The 21,218-nt window shown below is 37.3% G+C and overlaps 1 protein-coding gene across 1 annotated transcript in view; it reads right to left on the bottom strand.

Annotated features, from left to right (window-relative positions):
- HMGCLL1 (3-hydroxy-3-methylglutaryl-CoA lyase like 1) overlaps positions 1-21,218 on the bottom strand; it is a 97,253-nt gene that overhangs the window by 53,479 nt on the left and 22,556 nt on the right. The window contains exons 3-4 of the mRNA XM_075200607.1: positions 18,117-18,194; positions 14,184-14,291 (exon numbers count right to left, since the gene is read on the bottom strand). Of these exons, the coding sequence (XP_075056708.1) occupies positions 14,184-14,291; positions 18,117-18,194 (186 nt within the window). The remainder of the gene's footprint in view (positions 1-14,183; positions 14,292-18,116; positions 18,195-21,218) is intronic.

Here is a 21,218-nt window from a genome sequence, read left to right on the forward strand (position 1 = left end):
GTAATAAAGGAATTTTTTATTGACTATCTCCTATTAGCGCCATCCTGAGGTGGTGATAGTAGAAGAAGAAATGTGGTAGTACTTGACAGCTATGATCCTCGTTATATCTTTTCACCCATTTTCACTAGAGGTAGGGCTTTTATCTGTGTAACAAATGGGCCTACTAGAGTTTATTTTCTTCTGATGTGATAAGCTGGATAAGTCTGCGTATCCCTAGATAATGCGTGCTATGGACACTCATAAGCATCATATTGCAGTCACATGCAAAAACAAGATTTTGTTTTGCAGTGCAAGATATTTAGAGAGATAAGTGGGCAGCACGGTGGCTTAGTGGTTAGCACTTCTGCCTCAAAGCACCGGGGTCATGAGTTTGATTCCTGACCATGGTCTTATCTGTGTTGCGTTTGTATGTTCTCCTCGTGTTTGTGTGGGTTTCTGGTAGGTTAATTGGCTGCTATTAAATTACCCTAAGTCTTTCTCTATGTGTGTGTATGTTAGAGGATTTAGATTGCAAGCTCCAATGGGGCAGAGACTGATGTGAATGAGTTCTCTGTACAGCGCTGTGGAATTAGAGGCGCTATATAAATAAATAGATGATGATGATGATGATGATGAGAGAGATTTTGAGTTGAAAAGGTGGAGTGAGAATTTAGGTGGGAGTTGAAGGTTGAAGTTTGACTTCAAAGACTTCCCCCTATTTTTTTTGTGAGCATAAGAGGTGATGGTAAATGGGAGTGATCCTATGGTTTCAAGAGATGTTTGTACCAACCAGACAAATGTGATGCAGGTAAGCACATTTATACACACAAATAGCCATGTAATCAAAATATTAAAATGCACATATATTATACATATAATAATGTCACTCTCATGATTCATTGAAAATATAAATGATGCTCAAATGATCAGTATTTTAGGAGAAAAAAGAAAAAGTTGAAATTAAGTGCGTCTTCAGGCTGATCCTGAAGTGGAAGTAAGTTGACTTTAAATTGATTGTTTTAGACTTTTCACAACATTTATTTTAATGCACACCTGCAATGTCGGAAAAGTAGGCATATCCCCATTTGTGGGGGCAGCTACCACAACCGAAATATGAGTATGAACCTTGTTATGCATTAGGGAGACACATCCACATATTTTGTGGCTAGTAAATGACCCTTCCTGCCGACCCTGACTTTTTTTTATTGGTTAAGTCAGGAAACGCTGTAAATAAGTTAACCAGAATTAATAATTAATTAATTATTTTGGAGCATAGTCTAAGGCTGTTTTCATTCTTGAAATTAAGAATTTTGAAGGTTGGAGGGCTGCACATGTGAATAGGGTTACCAATTACAGGGCTCGAGCTAGAACAATCTGTAGCTAATCAGGTCACCTGAATGATTACAGTACCACAGAGTATATCAGTGAGTGTGCTGATCCTGAGGGAGACAGTGACTCACTCATGTGTTTGTTAGTGAAAACTGGATGTGATAAGGAGAGTGTTATCATAGGAAAGTAGAGATCAAGGAAGTCACAGACTGAGAAATAGTGAAAGAGTAAGGTGAAATTTGATGTGAAACTCCTAATGCGGGAAGATTATGGTGTCAAATGCACCTTTATGTAGTATCCCACAGGATAAGTTCCCACCTTTATTTAAATTAACTGGAGCTACCTTTAGGATAATTAAGGATGACAGACTGGGCTGGTCACACCTTAACAGGGAAATCTGACAGCCCAGGAGTTTTTAGGATGAGTCCACAAATAATTTGGCCCGTCCCCACCCAGGAAAAGAACGATCCCATTCTATTAGCACTGGAGCCCCTTCTAGCTCCCTTGTCTGAAGGTTGTCTGGGTAATAAAGTAGCATTAGAAATCAGTTTTTTGTATGTGGCACAACTAATCCCAGGAAGCTCTTGCAGTCATAAACTGCTTGGGACTTGCTGGCACTTGCAGAACTACAAGCATCAGCATTCCTTGTATTCAGGGTCCATTAGGACCCGTAGCACCAAATAAAAAAATACTGTAAAAACAAACACTCAGACACCATAATACGAAGCCTCATTGTGAATGTGCATACCGGGATACTTGTCAGTACTAATCAATACAGAGCGGCTTCATGCTGAATGGGAAGAGCTTGTGAAAGTTGTTCTAATTGGTTAGTAGTGGCTAGATCCCAAATAGGGTCTAGCAACAACTAACCAATCACAGTGGCTTTCCCACCGCTTTGCATTGGTTAGTGCTGACAGACCCCAAGGAGCAGGTCTCCACCATCCTTTTGGGTTTTTTTAATCCATTTTTATTAAAAACCTGAAGAAACAAGAAGATTTTTGTGGATTTAGGTGATTAATAATTGGCGAAACAGGGGTCGGGGTCTTTATTTCAATAAACTCAGCCTCATGCTGAACAGCCTGGACGAGGGAATCCCACACTGCAGATTTCCCTTTCATAGTGTGACCAGTCTGGTACTGGTTGCAGCTTTTGCAGGGGACCCTACACTGTTCATCTCCAGCAATTACTGAAAGCATGGGTCCATCATCATTAACAGTACCTAGATTTGCTTCAGGGTTGACAGACCAGTGTATATATTTAGTAGATTATTCAGCAGATGAGAAGTATTATGACTAATTCTCAATTCAAAGTTACTTTTAAAGTATAAGTACAGAAAAAAATGCATTTTGCAGAATAATTTAAAAGATAGTATTATGATCAATTTAAGATAATATAATAAGGTAAATGAATAATAATTTTAAGATAATGTATATGCTAATTTATTTAATTGATGTTCAGATTTTCTCACCACTGCTGTATTGTTTTATTTAGAATAATGTATTTAACAACTTATTAGCACTGTTAACCATCAAATTCTCTGTGAATACATTCCTAATTGCCTTCCACACTCCTATCCCTGCCACGCAATAATAAAACTCACTCATTTAAAGGTATACATCTATTTGTTTCAGTTGGGGGGTCTCGCCTCTCTGTACATTGGGGTTGGCAACACTGTCTTTACAGGTAGTAAAGGAAGAGGAGTCATCAACTATCACCCAACTAGAGTACCACACCTATAAGAAACAAAATCCAATTTGTTTTAGAATAGGTTAGACAATAAAGGCAAACTTCTTCTTGGTAATATTGGCAATACCATCTGTTCATCATTTACCTGTTTTTTGGGTGATTTTGATAACTTTATATTTAACGACACTGCTGATTATGTGATATGCAACTTTTCTTGAGAAAGAACTGCACTAAATGTTGGCACTAAATGTGATGCAATATATGTAGTCTACCATAAATCCCTGTTTTATACTTATCAAGCACACATACATTTTACCTGGAAGGAAATAAAGGCCCACCTTTTTGTTTTCAGTACCCTACATGTCTGTTTAAATTTCCAAAGGTTTGGAAATCCTTTCATCCTCAGGAAATGATTCTTTCTGGCTGTTTTCCCAGAAGTATAGTATTTTACTAGTCACCTTTATGAATTGCTTATGGTGGTTAGAAGGCAGCATATATGGATTTCCTATTCACAAAGTACTGATTGTCACATTGATTTTATTTCCACGTTCTCTAGCCAAAAATAATATATATGTTATGTAAGTAATAACCTTTCATTTAGAAATATATATCCATTTACCTAGGAACTCCCATTCTGAACACTTTAAACAGACAGTTACTCAAATTAACCACTGCAGGGGGCATGCTCTAATGTTATGTTTTTATATAATGTAATAATAGGTTTACTTTATTATTATTTTTAGGAGAATGTGAAATGAATACATTTAATTAATTACAGAAATGAAATAACTGTTTTGAACAAATGATTGAATAAATGATGATTCTATTAAATATTTTCTGTTTAATTTGTTTTAGAATCTTGTTGGGTTGTTTTATGTTCGTTTTTTATTTTAAGGAAATCCCTAGCCTAGGATTACTTGGTAAATTGGTTGAAGTTATACTAAATTCACAATCAATATTTTTAACTGTAGCTATTAAAATGTAATACATAGCATTCTAGTCATCATACACAGCGTTCTAATATTGATACTAAATATTAAGGGGTCTATATATGACAGTGCGATCAGCCATAAACCCGGATAAAACAGCTGTTTTCTCCATAGAATGGCCATAGCGTCAGTCTGGATAATTTATCTAGGGCTTATCGCAGGAGATTTTTCCTGCCTTAACCAACTTTACCCTTCTACCACATAAACCTCCATGGAGACTGCAAACCAAATCAATTTAATAAGCAGCGAAAGGTTAACTTTTGTGCACCACAAGTACACATTTCATTTGTCAATGTATTTAATTAGCCATATACTGATGTTTTCAAGGGTAAAAAATCAGGCACAATTCAGTTTGTTGACCGCAGCTTGAGACAGCTCTTTCCAAGTATGGTTTATAACTGCACAAACTAAGAAAAGTAATTAAACCACACAAGTACCCTGAAAAATGGTATGGAAGTGTACAATTAATCCACATTGATGTGGTCAACTAGGAATAGCAGGGTTGCAATTAAATCCCACACTATTATAACACTAGTAATCAACTCAGGAAGACAGAGGGATCTACACTATTGTCCTTCATAGACTGTGTAAAATGGTATATACCCAGAAGCTTTCTCACATCATTTCTAAGATTTAACCCCACAGTGTATATGCTTATTGGGGATATAAGCACAACACGTAATTCTCCCTTTGAACAGAAGAAGCGACTCATCAATTAACATATTCTTGGGTACCATTCAAGAGCTTGTACATGAGGGGCAAATATAGTTTAATAAAGAAACCGCACAGCAAATGCATTTGTCTTGCAAACCTTGTTCTCCACAATTGCATCAGTTAATTCACAAAATGAAAAACTTGCAAATTTGCACTCTTTTAATGCCAGGTGCTACAGGAAATGTTGGAGTATTAGGGTCTCAAATTCAGAACCTTCCACCTTGGTTCTCATGGTTAGATGGGTTTGTCAAACTCTGGCACATTTAATTCCATTTCTCAACCACCAACAGAAACAGTTCCCCATTCTTCTGTCTCTTCTGCACTAACAATTTGTGCCTACAGGCCACATTAGGAGGAAATATTTTACACAACCCCAAGGTCATCACTAAACTCATTGTCTGACTAAGCAAAAAAATGATAGTGTCCCCTCTACTAAAGGAGGCACAAATGCCATAAAAAAGATGTAAACAACCTGAGAAAACAAAACCAAATGCACAATTTTCATAAATTGGTTAAATGCTGTAATCAAACGCTTATAATTAACAAAACCAACATTCTATAATACACACAATACTGAGGGGTAAATTTACTAAAATGTCTAAAAAAGAAAAGTGGAGGTGTTGCACATATCATCCAATCAGATTCTAGCTCTAACTTTCTAGAAAAGTGGTGAGAAACAGGCAGTCCACGAGCATACCCGGAGGAGGAAGGAGTGCACTGTGCGCTCCCTTCTTTAAACGGAGAGGTGCTATGGATAAAGGGGTAAGGGATGAGCAGGACAATAAAGTCAGGGATTATACTGTACAAGGTAACAGTGCATGTTCATAATATATGTGTGCATAAAAAATATAATGGAAGAGTCTTGTGGCAATGGTTAAGTGATAGTTGCTGGTAGGATTAGAGAAATGAGGATTAGGATTCATACAAACCACACCCTGATTCAATCAAAATATGGTCAAATCCACCCAACCATGTCCACTTTAACAAAGTCCTAGCCACTTAAAATATCTAAATTTGCACCTTTTGGGGTCCACAAATCAGGACTGTCCCATTGTAATCAGGACTGTCGAGAAGTACAATGAGGTATCTCTTGTATCCTCATATACCTGGGACCGTGTGAGGACATAAAATGACAACTATGTGCTAATTTTTAATCTCTGGCAACTTTTCTATTTCCTCACCTCTGAGGTACTGTAATTGGGCAGATCCGTCCAGGCATAGTTTCATAATTAATGTTTTTCAAGTGTCTTATCCACTGTGCCCAACCACACTATCATCTTTTATATGTATTTGAGAAGGACACTGGTTAAATGTGTTTAGCAACATACTATATTAATGAAATATGTGCAGTTTTAATTACTATAGCTTATCTATTCAAGATATTATTTGCTATTTTATTTATTTTTAATTGAAAAACAGTTTTTAACATTTTTAGACATAGTTGAGCTCTATATTATTCCTATAACTTCTCTTTTAGAGGTAGCTGGTATATTTATCTACCAACTATTTACTATGTTTTGGATACATTCTATTTTCACTAGTTAGATGTGTCTCTTACATTTCACATATCTCATCTATAACATACTTACAATATTGCTAAGCAGATTAGATATATATTGTGATGTGATACACAAAGTCATATTTTACCTGGGCAGTACTTATATTTCACATATTCCAGAGGCCTTGCAGAATGAGAGGGAGTCTTGGCTCTATAAGAATGTCACTGTCCATAGGTGTTCCTGGCTAACCAGTTGATCTGATAACCTGACATTTAAAGCAGTTTAAATAATATGCTAATGCACATAACTTATAGTCTATAAATGTACTCAATTGTTCAAATATAGAAACACAAAATCCACATATTTTCTTAAATAGTTAATACTACTCTCCCCTCACTCCCAAAGGCATGTTCCTTTGTCATTTAAAAAAAAAGAGTTATCCGAGTTAGAGAATATCTTTTCTGTAACCTCTAGGTTAACCTTTCATTCCCCCTATAGCTAGATGTTCAATAAACCAAGAGCTCTAATTTGAAGTCAATTCAAAAGCTTATTGTTTGGGACTTTAAACCTTTAACCTTGTCAAGCTTTGTGTTTCTATCTTTTACAATATTATTTTTTCTCTCTGGTCATGTCTGTCTGTTACAAAAGGTATAAGTGTATGGAGACAATTACATTTGTTGCTGCACATATTATCTACAGCAAAAAAAAAAAATAGATTTTGTTCATATTGGTTTCATGTATTGATTTTGTGTGTAAGTCAACGATGAAGGTGATAGAACGGAGAGTAGGAGACAGCCATAGATGTGTAATACAGTAAATATTATCCTGGAGGCAACTGGTATGTGAAATCAGTATTAGAGAAATAGTTTGTAGCAGGCAAAAAATAAATTAATGTTAATACTGCAGTCATACAGATACATTTCTTAATGCAGCTTGCTTGAGTTTGAACACAGCCTCATAATTGTTTCAATGGCAAAAATACAACCAAAAATAAGTAAGGTCACTCAATACTTATTGCTGCAAATTGTTTATATGGAACAATGTATCAGCATTTATTTTTTGTGTAAGGGATACCTTTTAATCTATTTAGACCTAAGAATGTTAGTCATTTTGAAATAAATGAGTTACTTTAAAGTTGTTGTTCACTTCTGCAATACCCTCTCCCTTCATTATGATCACCCTCCCCCATGTAACAAATAGGGGACTCTGCCCCTTTATCTTAAGTTTGGAGTAGCCATAAGTCAATGTGTGCTCTATTTAAAGCTATTGAAGATGCACACAGTAATCCTGTGCTGTGAGGTCACAGGGGATCATCATCATCATCATTTATTTATATAGCGCCAGCAAATTTTGTAGCGCTTTACAATTGGGAACAAAACATTAATAAAACAATACTGGGTAATACATATAGACAGAGAGGCAACAGAACTCTGCTCGCAAGCTTACAATCTATGATCAGTCACACAGGAATGTTGGTCAGAGGGTTGTTGTCTTGTGTCAGATGTGTAGTGGGTGGTAATAGGGTAACCTAGGGAGATTAAGATGCTGGTTGAGGAATATAATAAGCTTGTCTGAAGAGGTGGTTTTTCAGAGAAAGCTAGAAGCTTTGAAGACTAGAGGAAAGTCTGCTCTTTGCACCATGTAATGGGAGGGGATTTGTTAAATAGGGGATGTATCAGTGTAAAGTAGAGAACCCTTTTAACTGAGGGATCAAACCACTTCCCATAAATACAGGTACATTTCTGTAAAAATAAGCGCATGGCAATACAAAATGGTATATGCAATGCTTGAAGAAAAAAATATTTGATTCTTTTATCTTAGGCGCAGAGAGGACAATTTTTATAAATGCACCACTTACTAAAAAAATCCCATTTAAGAATCACCAAAACTTAATACTTAATGTCTTAACATAAAAACTATATATAAAAATAGCTGTTGTCAATATAGAAGATTGTCAGCTAATCTCCTGCCACAAAAATATATGTTAAACTTGTACAATGCTCTAAATCTACTGTAATTGATTAAAAATAGAGGGGAGAAAATGAAAGCCACTGTAACTCAGTCAATAATAGTATTTATTTCCTTCAATAATACCACATAAAAAACAATCTAAAACAATCAATTCTGTCTAAAACGCATAAAAGTAGAATTTATACATACAATGACCCGATAGCTTAAAGAAACGGTGGTAATCGTTTAACGATTACCACAAATCTGACAGCAACAAACCCTACAAATAAAATCCGAATTTATCAAAAACCGATTGAAAAATAAACAGACTTGCCTGAAACCCGACACTGCAGATCTCCGATGGCACCAGCATGCCGACAGCAAGTTATTCCGAATGGACAGGTCTTCGGCACTACAGCTTGACGGCATCGCGACCTCTGTCAATGTTAATTTAAAGCGGCAATGTCGGGACCCCTCTGGTTAAGTGTTTAAACACTTAACCCGACATTCGGGTTAAGTATTAGTCCATTCGTAATAACTTGCTGTCAGGGCTGGGTTTCAAGTAAGGCTGTTTATTTTGCATTCGGTTTTTGATATATTCGGATTTTATTTGTAGGGCTTGTCGCTGTCGGATTTGTAATCATGGTTCAAGCGTACCCAACCCTAATGGAATATCTCTAAGCTGACTAACCATAAACAGGAGAAAGAGGGTGATTTTTACAATGATACAGAGACACAGACAATATGTAGCGAATATATATCTGACCGTGGATTGCGTTATTAACAACTATCGTTCCAGGATCCAGGTGACTAACTAATAATTTTTGTCTGAGGACTTAGATAATGAAATCAATCGTTATTCTCTCTGAACTGTAAATACTGTGCAATTTATATACCAACTTTTACAAGGTGAATTGAACATCTGATATCTGGATAACAGAAATGTGTTGTCTGCATTAAGTTAATTTATTAGACGGTCTGTGAGATTTATGCAACAATACTTATTTCTCACCAATTAAATCTAATGTATATATTTCACCTATACAGGAGGACGCTCCTGTTTATGATTAGTCAGTTCGGAGATATCGCTTTAAGCTATCAGGTGAGTCTATGAATAAATTCTTCTTTTATGGGTTTTAAACAGAATTATTTATTTTGTATGTGCAAAATTAAATGAAATAAATATATATTATTGATGAGTTTCTGTGGTTTCCATTTTTGTGCCCTCTGTAGTTTTAGTATTTTACAGTAGGTATAAAGAGCTCTGTACAAGGTTAATATATATTTTTATGGAATGTTTGCATCTATTTTTGGACATATATACCCGTTAGAGGAAATTTACCACTATTTGTGTTTTTGACATCACACATCACCAACAGTTTTTACCTCCAAACCCCAGGGTTTACTAACCAGCAGTATGAAGGGTGAAAACCCAAACCCCCTGGTAAAACTGGCTGGGAAAAATCAGGTTTTACCACCTACACTACACTACATTTTAGCCCATGCTACTCAGCATTGGCCCAATCCTCTACAGGGGGGCATGAATAAAAAATAATTGTGCCCCTTAGTGTAAATAAAATAATATTGTGCCTTTAGAATAGATACAGAAATGTGCCCCCTTAATATTATAAATAGCGATCTATGGCTCCTTAACATTACAAATAAAAATGACAAGCGTGACAAAGATTGCCGTCACCCATTTAAATAGCCAAGTGGAGTTCTGTTTTTAAAACACGGAAACATAAGCTTTAGTGGGGTGCTGGGTGCAAAAAGCCAGATTTTAAATTAAGGATGAGTTAGATTTAATCTACTGCAAATTATCTTGGCATGGACGGTGAGGGAGCGTTACCAGCATATTAACCTAGGGCACTCTGCCCAGCTAAGTGTCATCACAAATGCTATTTATGATGTAAGTCAACAAGCCTGCATTTTCTCAGTAAATAGATGGAAATTGCATTTCTGTTTGCTTTTAATGGGCATTAAGCATTTTCTACTGACGTATTTTTTCTCTTGTGAAAAATAATTTTAACTAATATAATTGAGCAAACTAGCAGTGATAAACTTTACTTGTGATTTGGCTACTTGAATAGAAGGCTAAAAACTTAAAATTAAATCTAATAAACATTGAATGACAGATAAAATGAATATCAAACTACTTGTGTACAGTACCAGCGGTTCCATTACGTGAACCCAGACAGTCACCTAGGGCACCAATACTGAATGATTATCATAATTTCACTCATCCAGTGTTTTTAATGTCCCTGCTTTGCCCCTACATAGTGTCTGCCACTCATGTCGAGGAGAAGCTTTATACCACTGGGTAGTATATTTCCATAGTAGTATGTATACTATTATATATTATATTACTGTGCATAATATTACTCCTCCATATCACTGATGTGTTGGGAGAATGATGATGTCACTTTGCAGCACCACTCACCCAGACTGAAGGGAGCAGATGTTGTCAAAACTGCTTCCCATCTGCTAAGGCAAGAACCAGCGAGGGTGGATGGATGGAGGATGTGCAATACAATTTTGACCAACCTGGATGGACTACATCTTCTGCTTCCAGCATTCCAGCATTCTATGCCTCTGGCAAGGTCCCATGGCCAATATGTAGTGCAATTCCAGATTGATTAGTTGGATCAGTAAATAACAATCTACAGCACTTATTTGATTAATGATAGTGTTAAATTTGTGGATAATAATGTAAATGTTCCCATGTTTTCCTTGTATCAATATGCTTCAGAGGTCCATTTAGGTCCAGGGCCAACAAGAAAATTCTCTGGTACCATTTATAGAGTCGGAGTTTTAAAAAAAATATAATTCAGTATTAGAGCTCCAGGTTAAAGCGCCACTGCACTGAAGTTAAAAACACTTTAGTGTGAACCATTTGTTTGCACTATATGTTTTCCTTTGCAAGATGACTGTCATCATGATGCATGCCTGCAGTACTCCAACCAGCAGAAGCTAATCACACAACATTGTGAATTCCCTTGCCTACTTTGCAACTCCTTCCACTAGTATTTTTTCAGTACAACACCACAATCACTTTGGCAGCTGGGTTGTACTCTCCCGCTCCCCCACAAAGGTAAATATTTGCACACATGCTTGCTTCCATCTAAAATCAGGCCACACCATCGGGAATCACCTGATACCAGGCACCTCATCCTCTCGCCCAAAGGAGCTTCTTGGATGAAATTGCCAGCTCTACATCTATGAGATTTGGCTATGTTCTTGCCTCCTGTGTCCCACACTGGGCCTTTTCCAGACAAAGCTCCCACCTCCTGCCGCCCACACTGGGCCTCTCCTGGATCCAGTGAGTTGTGGATGCAGTGTTCTGCTGCTCCATTTCCATCACCTGCAGTGAGGATGCCGTGGTGTTGTCCCATAGAAATGTCTTCGCCACAGACCATTCTATTCCCCCTTGGCTTTTCCTTCGGTTTATGCCCATCCTCCTCCAACTCAGTGCTAAGCCCGGTGTGGCCTGTAGTGTGTTTCTTTCAGTACACTGAGACCTCAATTCTGCCAACCTCGGTTGAATAGATTGCATCCATCAACTTTCAGGTCATCCCACTTTTGTGATTGTCTTCAGACAGAAGTGAGACTGTCATTGAATTTCTGTGAAGTTCCATAGCAGTACAGACCTCTCTAATAACTTCCTAACCTGTTGCACATCCAGTACAAATACCACAGGTCTGATTCCTGGTTTCCTTCCTTGGGTCTGTAGTTGCTGATGTCTGCTGCTCCCACACCTCCACTAAGGTAGGGTCACTTCTGTACTATTCCAGACTACAAGAGCAGCTGACAAATTCCTCACATACTTAGACACTGAGCCCAGGAACTGACACTCTACTCCTTCTCCAAGTAGGCCTCTCCACCATCTAATACTCCTAATACCAATGCTATCTAGGCAAGGTATTATACAAACCTGGACTATTTAGGCCTTAGGCACCATCTGGGCCTTAGCATCATCTAAGTTCATGCAACATCCTGGCTCTGCTCCCTCTATATATTTATGACATCTATGCCTCTGCACATTACTGTAATTTTCACTACCAGTCCTACATGCTCCTCAAGTGTGAACTTGCCTTTTCGATCTAGATTGTAAGCTTGCAAAAGTAAGAACCACTCCTCCGTCTGACTCTTCTCTCGTCCATATTGTAACCTGTCCCTTATGGTCTTCACGAATAACATGAGTGCGCCCAAGCTGGCAGCCCACCTAACATCTCACATCCGTCGTCTGATTTTAAGTAATTTGTTCCTTATGTTCTTTATGCAAAACTACATAGTACCCAAGATAGTTGCCTCCCCTATCCATGCCCCTGTACTTAATGTATTATGCATGTATGTATTATATATATGTTTTGCATCATGTGTTCTTTATATTCGATTGTAAAGTGCTTTGAATCCTAATTAGGAAAAATGTGCTATATAGATATAAATTATTATTATAATAATTATTAATATTATTATTATTATTATTATTATATTACACATTTTTACAGCATGTTGTTTGAGCAATCTCTCCTCTCATAACAACCTCTTTTTTCCATCTGGATTTACAGTCGGTTTTCATGCGGTGTAAACCGCAGTGTCATAAATTTCATGCTTTGAATTCTTAACATTTAAAAAAATTGGGATGATGTTGAAAAACAACAGTTTCTGAGCAGTTTGGCCTTTAGGACATCTGATGGTTTTCAAAGCACTCAGAAATCATTGCTAAAACAGGCGATTTAACAAAACTGCACCTTAAGAAATCTCCGCTAGTCTCCTGCTGAGCCAGACCACAAAACAAGTTATGTTAAATATTAAGCTTTTGAATTTATTTTTAACTTTGACATTACATTTCTAAATGTTTTAAGATACTTATTAATATAGGTTCAATTTGCATTTTAGGTTCAACAGCTCTTTCAGTTATACAATTGTAAGAGCTGCAGGCTATGCTGGTGCTATATAAATAAATCCTAATAATAAACACAGCTTTATGACAGCTACTCTATAAAAAACTGACAACATTGTCCCAGTACTATTTATAGACTCTAAATTGTACAAAATGCATGCGGAAAGCCATTCCGCAAAGTGGGAAGAGTGGAGCTCAAAGATTGTATTATTGAGCTTCGCAACTCTGCAAAACAGCCTGTTCCAGCACAATTTAATTCATATCTAGACCAAACTCTCTCTTCATGTGCTTCATATATTCCAATATAGCCAATATGCAGACATACAGCCAATTTACCTCTATACAGTCTCACAAGCCACCAGATACCCATTATACTTTATATATTGCCTTACACTCCAGCATATGGAAAATATGCCCATATTGCCTCACATGCCACTATTAGTCAATTTGTCCATATACTTTCATGGAGGCATATGAGACTATATCATATAGCCTCATGCCCCTCTTTCTACCCCATGGTCCAGAGTACTCATCACCACTGTACAGGTGAGGTTCTAGGGAGCAGTGGTGACAGTTTCATTGCTCTTCAATGTCTGCCTGTCCCCCCATGTAGCAAAGAGACAGGTGGCAGGACAGTGGAGGTGCAGGATACTCAGCTCAACCAGTCACCCAAAAAAGTGTGATACTAGAGTCGCTGCGACATAGTCCCAAATTGCTTGTCACATGAGGGAAGCATGTGACCTGGAATGTCTGTTTTCTGTCTCTGTCACTCTCTCATTCTCTTCACCTTAGAATGTCCATTATTCTGCTTATTATGAATAAAAGTCCAATAGACCATAACGGCAACATGTATTAATAGGTTTTTTTTACCATCTCAGCAATTATATCTAACTATAAATGTAAAAAGAAAGTTTTGAAATGTGCTACAATATAGTGTAAAATAATGATAGGAATATTCTTTAATTACATTTCACCAATTGTTATGTAGTGATTATAATTTTCTTACAGTGTTTTATTTCTTAGTTCCTTGTTAGCCCAGATTTCCTTCGCAACACGTTTGTGCTTATTATAGTTATAAATTAAAATTCAAGGCAAAACAGCAGTCAAAAGGAAAAAAATCCCAAAATAACTTACCTGTGGTACCCATTTTGAAGATACAAAACTGGTGACTTCTATAACGGGCAGACCTGCTTCTGAGAGACGGTTGATTAGCTCAATTTTTATGTCGGTCGGTACAAAATCCTATTTAAAAATACATTTTGTTTGTTAGCATTAATTCTGTTATCAACATGTCAAATAGCTTCTGGGTGCTACATGCTGTAACTGCAATTTCATATAATTAGTTATATATAATTTTGGTCATTTGCGTTTTCTTATTTCTCCGCATAATAACGCTCCAATATAACATCAGAAAAACATACCTCTCATTGGGGAGAATTCAATTCCCCCCAGAATAGCACCGCACTAAGTGTATTACCGTTAATACGGTAAGTTTAACACAGATTTCTGCTCGCGGCTCAGGGAGCCACGAGCAAAAAGCTGGCGTTGGAATTACCATATTAACGGTAATTATGCGCACTTTTATCGTAATATCGGTAATAGTGTGCAGACCGCGTTATTTTTACAGTAACGCGGTCAATTACATTTCCCCCATCATGTAGATATATATTTAAAAATTGTATGGAGGTGTATTACTTAGAGCAATGCCTTAGTGGCCAGGGTGATCAGATCCTTCTTAGCTGCACTGTCTATTCATCATTGTCTATTCATCATGCACAAATGTAGTTGCAGACATGTAAAAGCCCCAAAGTCCTCAATAGACAAACAATTCCAGATTACTTCAAATATACACCTTTATTAAATTCCTTGGACATTGATACAAAGACACAGAACAGCGACGAAACCTGACATGTTAGTCCGAAGCGAAAGACCCACATGTGTCGACACCTGGATTAGTTTATATTTAATATTTTTCATATTAACATAATATTGTGAACAAATGAACTTTTAAGACAGTTGCTAGGAAAATTAAAAGCCTCACAAAGCTCAGAAACTTCACTTGGTTTTGTACTTAAGGTATAGAGGTATATTTACTTATTTACGAAACTGCAGGTTTGAAAAAGTGGAGATGTTGCCTATAGCAACCAATGAGATTCAAATTATTTAGTACATTCTACAAAATGACAGCTAGAATCTTATTGGTTACTATCGGTAACATCTCCACTTTTTCAAACCCACATGTCTCAGTTTGAAAATGAAACAGAGATCACTAGATCACCCTTATAACCATAGGGCCTGATGCTGTATTGGATGCACACCTATTTGTGTAGTGTAAAAAAGGCAAATGTGTACTGTGCTGGCCCCAAAAACAAGCCGAACACTTATGCGCGTATGCATAGTTGCACATATCTACACTTGTGCCTCCTTACAACTGGAGATGCAGGATGGGGGAGGGGAAGAGCAGTCTAACGTAGCCCAAGTATAGTACTGTAAGCAAAAGACAGCTAAAGCAGACCAGCATGATAACGCATGTACACCTGTCAGAAGCCGTATATGTTGCACCTACTAGTGGACAGGTGCCAAAGATACCACCAAGCAAATTCACCTCTGAAGCTGATACGTGCTTTCTGTACTGATGATTCATATATTATAGGATTTTGTGGGTGTATTATAAAAAACATTTTTGGGCACTTTCATTGGTAAGGGACAAGGAATATTTTATCTGCTCTACTATATGGAGGCTAATAGACAATATGACTTTCGCTATCAAAACTAATGTTAACAAACTTTTTTTCTGCTTACAACCTGGTAGTGTGTGCACGTAAATGGGTGTATGTATATGAAGTCTATATAAGAATTTCACTTGAATTCTGTATATTCCTAGCTTAGACTTGTTCTATAAAGAGAAATCACCACTGTTTTGTGTCTTCCATATGTAAAAAAAACATTTATGCTTAAACGGTGAATTTTATGCTTAGAATCAAGCATTCAAAATGAACCCACAGTCCATGATTACAGGGATTATCCATGAAAACTATTGGTATAATCCCATAAACTGTTATACTGTTTTTAACTAATCTTAAAGCTCAAAGTGGGGTACGTGGGTCCTTGTTTATGGAACTCTCCAGAATATGCTGTAATATGTAATTCTACAATATGTAATAGAATTTTTTGTTTATTAAAATAAAAACACCCCTAAACCCTTCAATTACCATTTTATTACCCTACTAAATCCATAGTGAATCCATAGTGAATCTTTTTCCTAAAATAGGGAAATTAAATATAAAAATCCTACCAGAGGAACACAACTTTCTGCTAAATGAGCCACTACAAGAATTAATGAACTTAAATGACCTGGGGGAATCAATACATGATCACCTAATCTAAAGACGTTTTCCCCTACTCCAGCCAATTAGATGCTAGCTGCTCTGATTTGCTGACACATATTCACCCCTCAACCATTCTCTTGGTTTTATGTTAATTAAAATTTTCTAAAAATGGTATCATGTTCTTTTCCATTATCTACTGTTGTAGAAGCATATTTTATAGGGCCCTGGTTGCCACTGGCATTGCTTATTGCTTGAAAAAGTCTGCTTTGACAGACGAAACGCGTCGCAAGGTTTTGCTGGCTCCAGGGAGTAATTATACTCTTTCTCTCTGGCCTCATTTATTGTGAAGACCCTTGTTACATTGTCTCCAGAGGCGTTCTTTACAGTTACAAAGCTCTTTCAAGGAACCTTCCACTTAAGTCTGTGGTTGTCCGGACGGATTCACTGGTGCGCACCAATATTCAAGTTTCGTTTTGGACCGCCTAGCCGCTCAGACGGCGGACTTACATTTTCAATCTGGACTGTCGAGGCGGGTAAGCTTGACCCCTTTATCTATGGCTGGATTCATTCTATTTTGGCTACATTAAGATATGCAAGACGAATACACTTTTTATACTTGCAATTTACCGCTGCCATATGAATGCGATATAACCAACACTAAAGAGGTGTATAATTAATCACCCCCATCGCTTTATTCAGTATGTGGCAAGTTGTCATCTGAAGCTATGTTGTGATTTGACATTACGGAGCCTTTGTATACATCTTTTGTCCAACATTTTTTATCTAATTGTTCTAGGACATTTCTTGGAAACATTGGAAGTTCTGTGGAATATAAAACACATTTGTGGGTTTTTTTTCTAAAGGGTCATTGAGCCTGTGCACTGGATCATGTGTTATATTGGTACATGTATTAAATTGTTTTAACCATCTGTATACTTAGTAAATATTAATTTATATCCATTATTGTTTTGGTCTTATTATCATACTGTATCTCTCTATATTAAGGACATCTTATGCGCAATCTGTTTTTCTGTTAGCATACCCATAGGTGCCAGTAGTTAATGAATGCCAGATCTTGCTGGGACTTGTAGCTCCCCAATAGTATTTTCTGCATGTTTGCATCCATTGCACGAGGGGTGCCAGGAAAAATCCCAGAGCTATTCAGCATGGTCTCAGCATGATTGGGGGAACTGCCTCAATTTTTCAAGCCCAAATCCCCTAGGAGCTTCAATTCCCAGGATAGGGCTGGTTCACATTCCATGCTGCGGGGTTCCCTGTCATAGTGTGACCAGACCAGTCTGGCAAAGCCTACTGATGTTTACTGCTTTTGTAGGGAGACCGCAATACCCATTGCCACCCTGATTTAGAGGTAACTAACCCAGTGGCACACCGATTTAAAATGTATTCATATCTTTTGTTAAATTCTAAGTATACAACAGTCATCAATATCAAGTTGATGATGATGAGTGCCATATGTTTACAGCAGCTGCATCTTTACATATCTTCAATCTGCTTTTATTAAACGCTGGATTTATGATATAGATTTCTATGCTATTCCCTGAACAGTGCGGCCCTATACATTAGCCTAGTTTTTCTATATGGAAAATACAACCTATTTCTCTCTTTCCTCTTTTGAAAATCCCACAATAATTCTCGAAGTGATCATAAGCCCCAATATAAAATCAACAATGTATTAAATAATTAATTACATAATACATTATACAATTTTAAATATTACCTTTTCATTTTGTAAACCGTCTCTTGGTCCAACTTCTACTATTTTGACATGTTGAGGGAGCCCAATTGAATGTGACTCCTGCGGAACAAAAATTATTGAAAAAATTATAATTAATTTTGCATAAGTATATTTATGTAAATATAATACTTCCAAGTAAAGAAAATATCATAGTCTGCCGTGTTTCTAATATGTACAATATGTTTTCATTGTAACTATCGAGTGTAAGCTTGTGAGCAGGACCATCTATGTGTCAATGTCCAGTCTTATGTTTGTTACAAAATGATGGCACTGTATAAATAATTCTTAATTATAGTAATTATTGTATATTTATGTAGCTTTAAATCCTTATTATAAGGCACTGATATTAAATACATAGTTTATATGTAAATAAACTGAAGACATAATGGTCACACTGTAAACCAAATACACATTACACATTGGGGTTTTTTTATCCTAAAAAAGAAGAAAGAAGAGAATCCCTTTGGAATTAGGAGTGTAACAATGTGACCAATGAGGGATTGGGGAAGTCAGTAGTATCACATATAATAATGCTGTTTTTTCTACTTTAAAACTTAGTTCCCCAAATGCAGCCGGTCAGTGGTGTTGGGAGCTGCTCCAATGCACAAGGCTTTTTTTTCTTGGGGGCAGCACTTTATTTGCAGGCCTAGAGTATTGTGCTGAACAGGCTGAGGCTGTGTCACACTATGACAGGAGGAAAGAACGCTGTGGGTTTTCCTGTTATAGTGTAACCAGAGAAGCCTGTCACAGCTTGGTGAAGGTTGCGGCTATTGCAAAGAGGCCCTACGCTGTTTGTCCCTCTTATAGGTACCCAGCCAAGGCTATGAGCGCTGGTGCTTGGTTCATTTTTCGTGGCATACATTTTTTATTTGTCTTTTTTACCACTGCAAAGGTCCGTGCTGATGATTATCATCAGTACGGAACATTGCACCAGGGAGCAGGCCACCATAAAGGATATGCCTCCATACATCTCTAAATATTTTGTGGTTACTTTACCACACCCTTATTGTATTCTGCCTATGCTTGGGTGCAAAAACCTGGGGGCCTCAAATGAAAGCTCGTCGGGGCACTTAGGCCAGCTGTTGCCCACCACTGCTTTACAGTGTTTGTGTACTCAGTAAAGCTATCTCACATATATTTTCAGCACAAAACCTTGTCTAGGTGCAGATTCATCAGGGCCTGGTGCGAAAATCTGTGTATTTGGTGACAGGTACTTACTATCTGCAACATACCTGAATATTTAAGAGCAACCCATCTGGGGCTAATCTTTGCTCCGCCATTGTTATCAGTGTATAGCACAGTGTCTGACTGTGCAATCTGCCTTAATGTTTCTGATTTATTGCACTCTCCCGCCCATAAGAAGCTCTTGCTTTCATCCATACTTATAGAAGCATTGATTGCTCGTCATATGACTATACCTTATCAACAATACCAACTAGGTTTGCTGCCCACTCAGTTCTTACAAGAAGACTTTTTCTACAACATTGTACCCTGCCCAGTGATGCACAGTAGTGGAGTAAAATCATTGCTTTTATAGCTCTGTGTTTGTGTCAGGCATTCGCAATCAATGTTTTCTGATATTACTACAGTCATTATAATCATTGTTATGTCATTCATGTCTTCATAGTAGAGCAGGGGTCAGGAAACTTTTTTTACCTTTTACCCCAAAATATATTTAGATACACAGACGTTACCCCCTTGATTTGAAAGGAAGGGAATCATATATTATTAATTATTGGAATTAAAAATTTTATTGACTATATTCAAGATTTCTTTGAAAGCTTCAACTTCAAAACTTCAGGTTTTGGAGAAATGATGTTGCTTCATTTTTGATACGAGAGCATCAATATTGGGGCATTTTGATGTCAGAGCAATTTGGATACAGTCTTCAGCGTCCAATCGATTTCTCTGCTTTGTTTTTATGTTCGTTAGAGTGGAAAATCCTTGTTCGCAAAGGTAGGTTGTTGCAAAAGGCAGCAACTTTTTGACTGCCTCCTCATGTGCAATTTTGATGCCTTTGCAGCTGTTGACATCCAAAAATATGACAGATCTGCTTTGTTTTCAAATACAATATGTGCTTCATTATTACATCAAAGCTCAAGAAGTGCCTCTGCCAACCCTTGAGGCTCTTCTGGTACAACAGCAATTTCACATTTAAAGGGGTCTACAATCCAACTGACAGCATGTGAATCAGCAGCATTACCCCGAGGAATTTCATTTTTACCCCATTTGGGGTAATTTACCCCTGTTCCCTGACCACTGTAGTAGAGCTTTCTACCATATGAGTCTACCAATAAGATAGCTTTCGTCTTTGTTCTGACTATAATTATTACATATTATTATGTGTGTTACTTTAACTGTACTCAAACACTTTAGTTTCTCAGATATATATCGAAGTACCAAAAAGTCGTCTCAAACTGATTCCTAACAATCTTCAAAAAGAAGGTAACAAACAGCTAGCCCTCCCCACCAGTTGGAAGTGGATATAAACACTATTGTAACATCCTACACAATATTAAATACAGCTTTCAAAAAGAAATTATGAATGAGGTTGCGGATTCACAAATTGCATCACTAAGGAATAAGACTGACACTTTGCAAACTCAAACGGATGACCTGTGCCACTTTCAAGTTGAGATGGAAAATATGCTTCTGTTATTAAGAATGAATCAATTGACAACACTACACTTCTGAAGTACTTAAAAGGGTTACATAGGCAAGATTTTACCAGGCCCTCTGATTCCAATTTGGAGATGAACAGAACGCCATAGAGCCTTATGCCAAAGTTCATTTGCAGGAGAAACTCAGAGAGATGTCATTATAAGTCTGCAAGGCCAAGAAATGTATTATGCAAACCACTGGAAATCATGGAACCACTAGAAAATACTACATCAGTGGACTAAAACAACTCTTCTACTCTTCAATTCAGTCATTTCAGGACTAATTGAGCATCTGTCACAGAATCAGTGAGGATTGGCCTCGAAGTCTGCTCAGGTGGATACTATTCCCAGAGAGGTGCGGAGTCTAACGGAAAGAGAGGTTTCACCAGGGATCCGTGAAAGGGAATATGGACCTAGCGGCTCT

The sequence above is a fragment of the Mixophyes fleayi genome, chromosome 3 (genome assembly GCF_038048845.1).
Source record: "Mixophyes fleayi isolate aMixFle1 chromosome 3, aMixFle1.hap1, whole genome shotgun sequence".
Taxonomy (NCBI): domain Eukaryota; kingdom Metazoa; phylum Chordata; class Amphibia; order Anura; family Limnodynastidae; genus Mixophyes; species Mixophyes fleayi.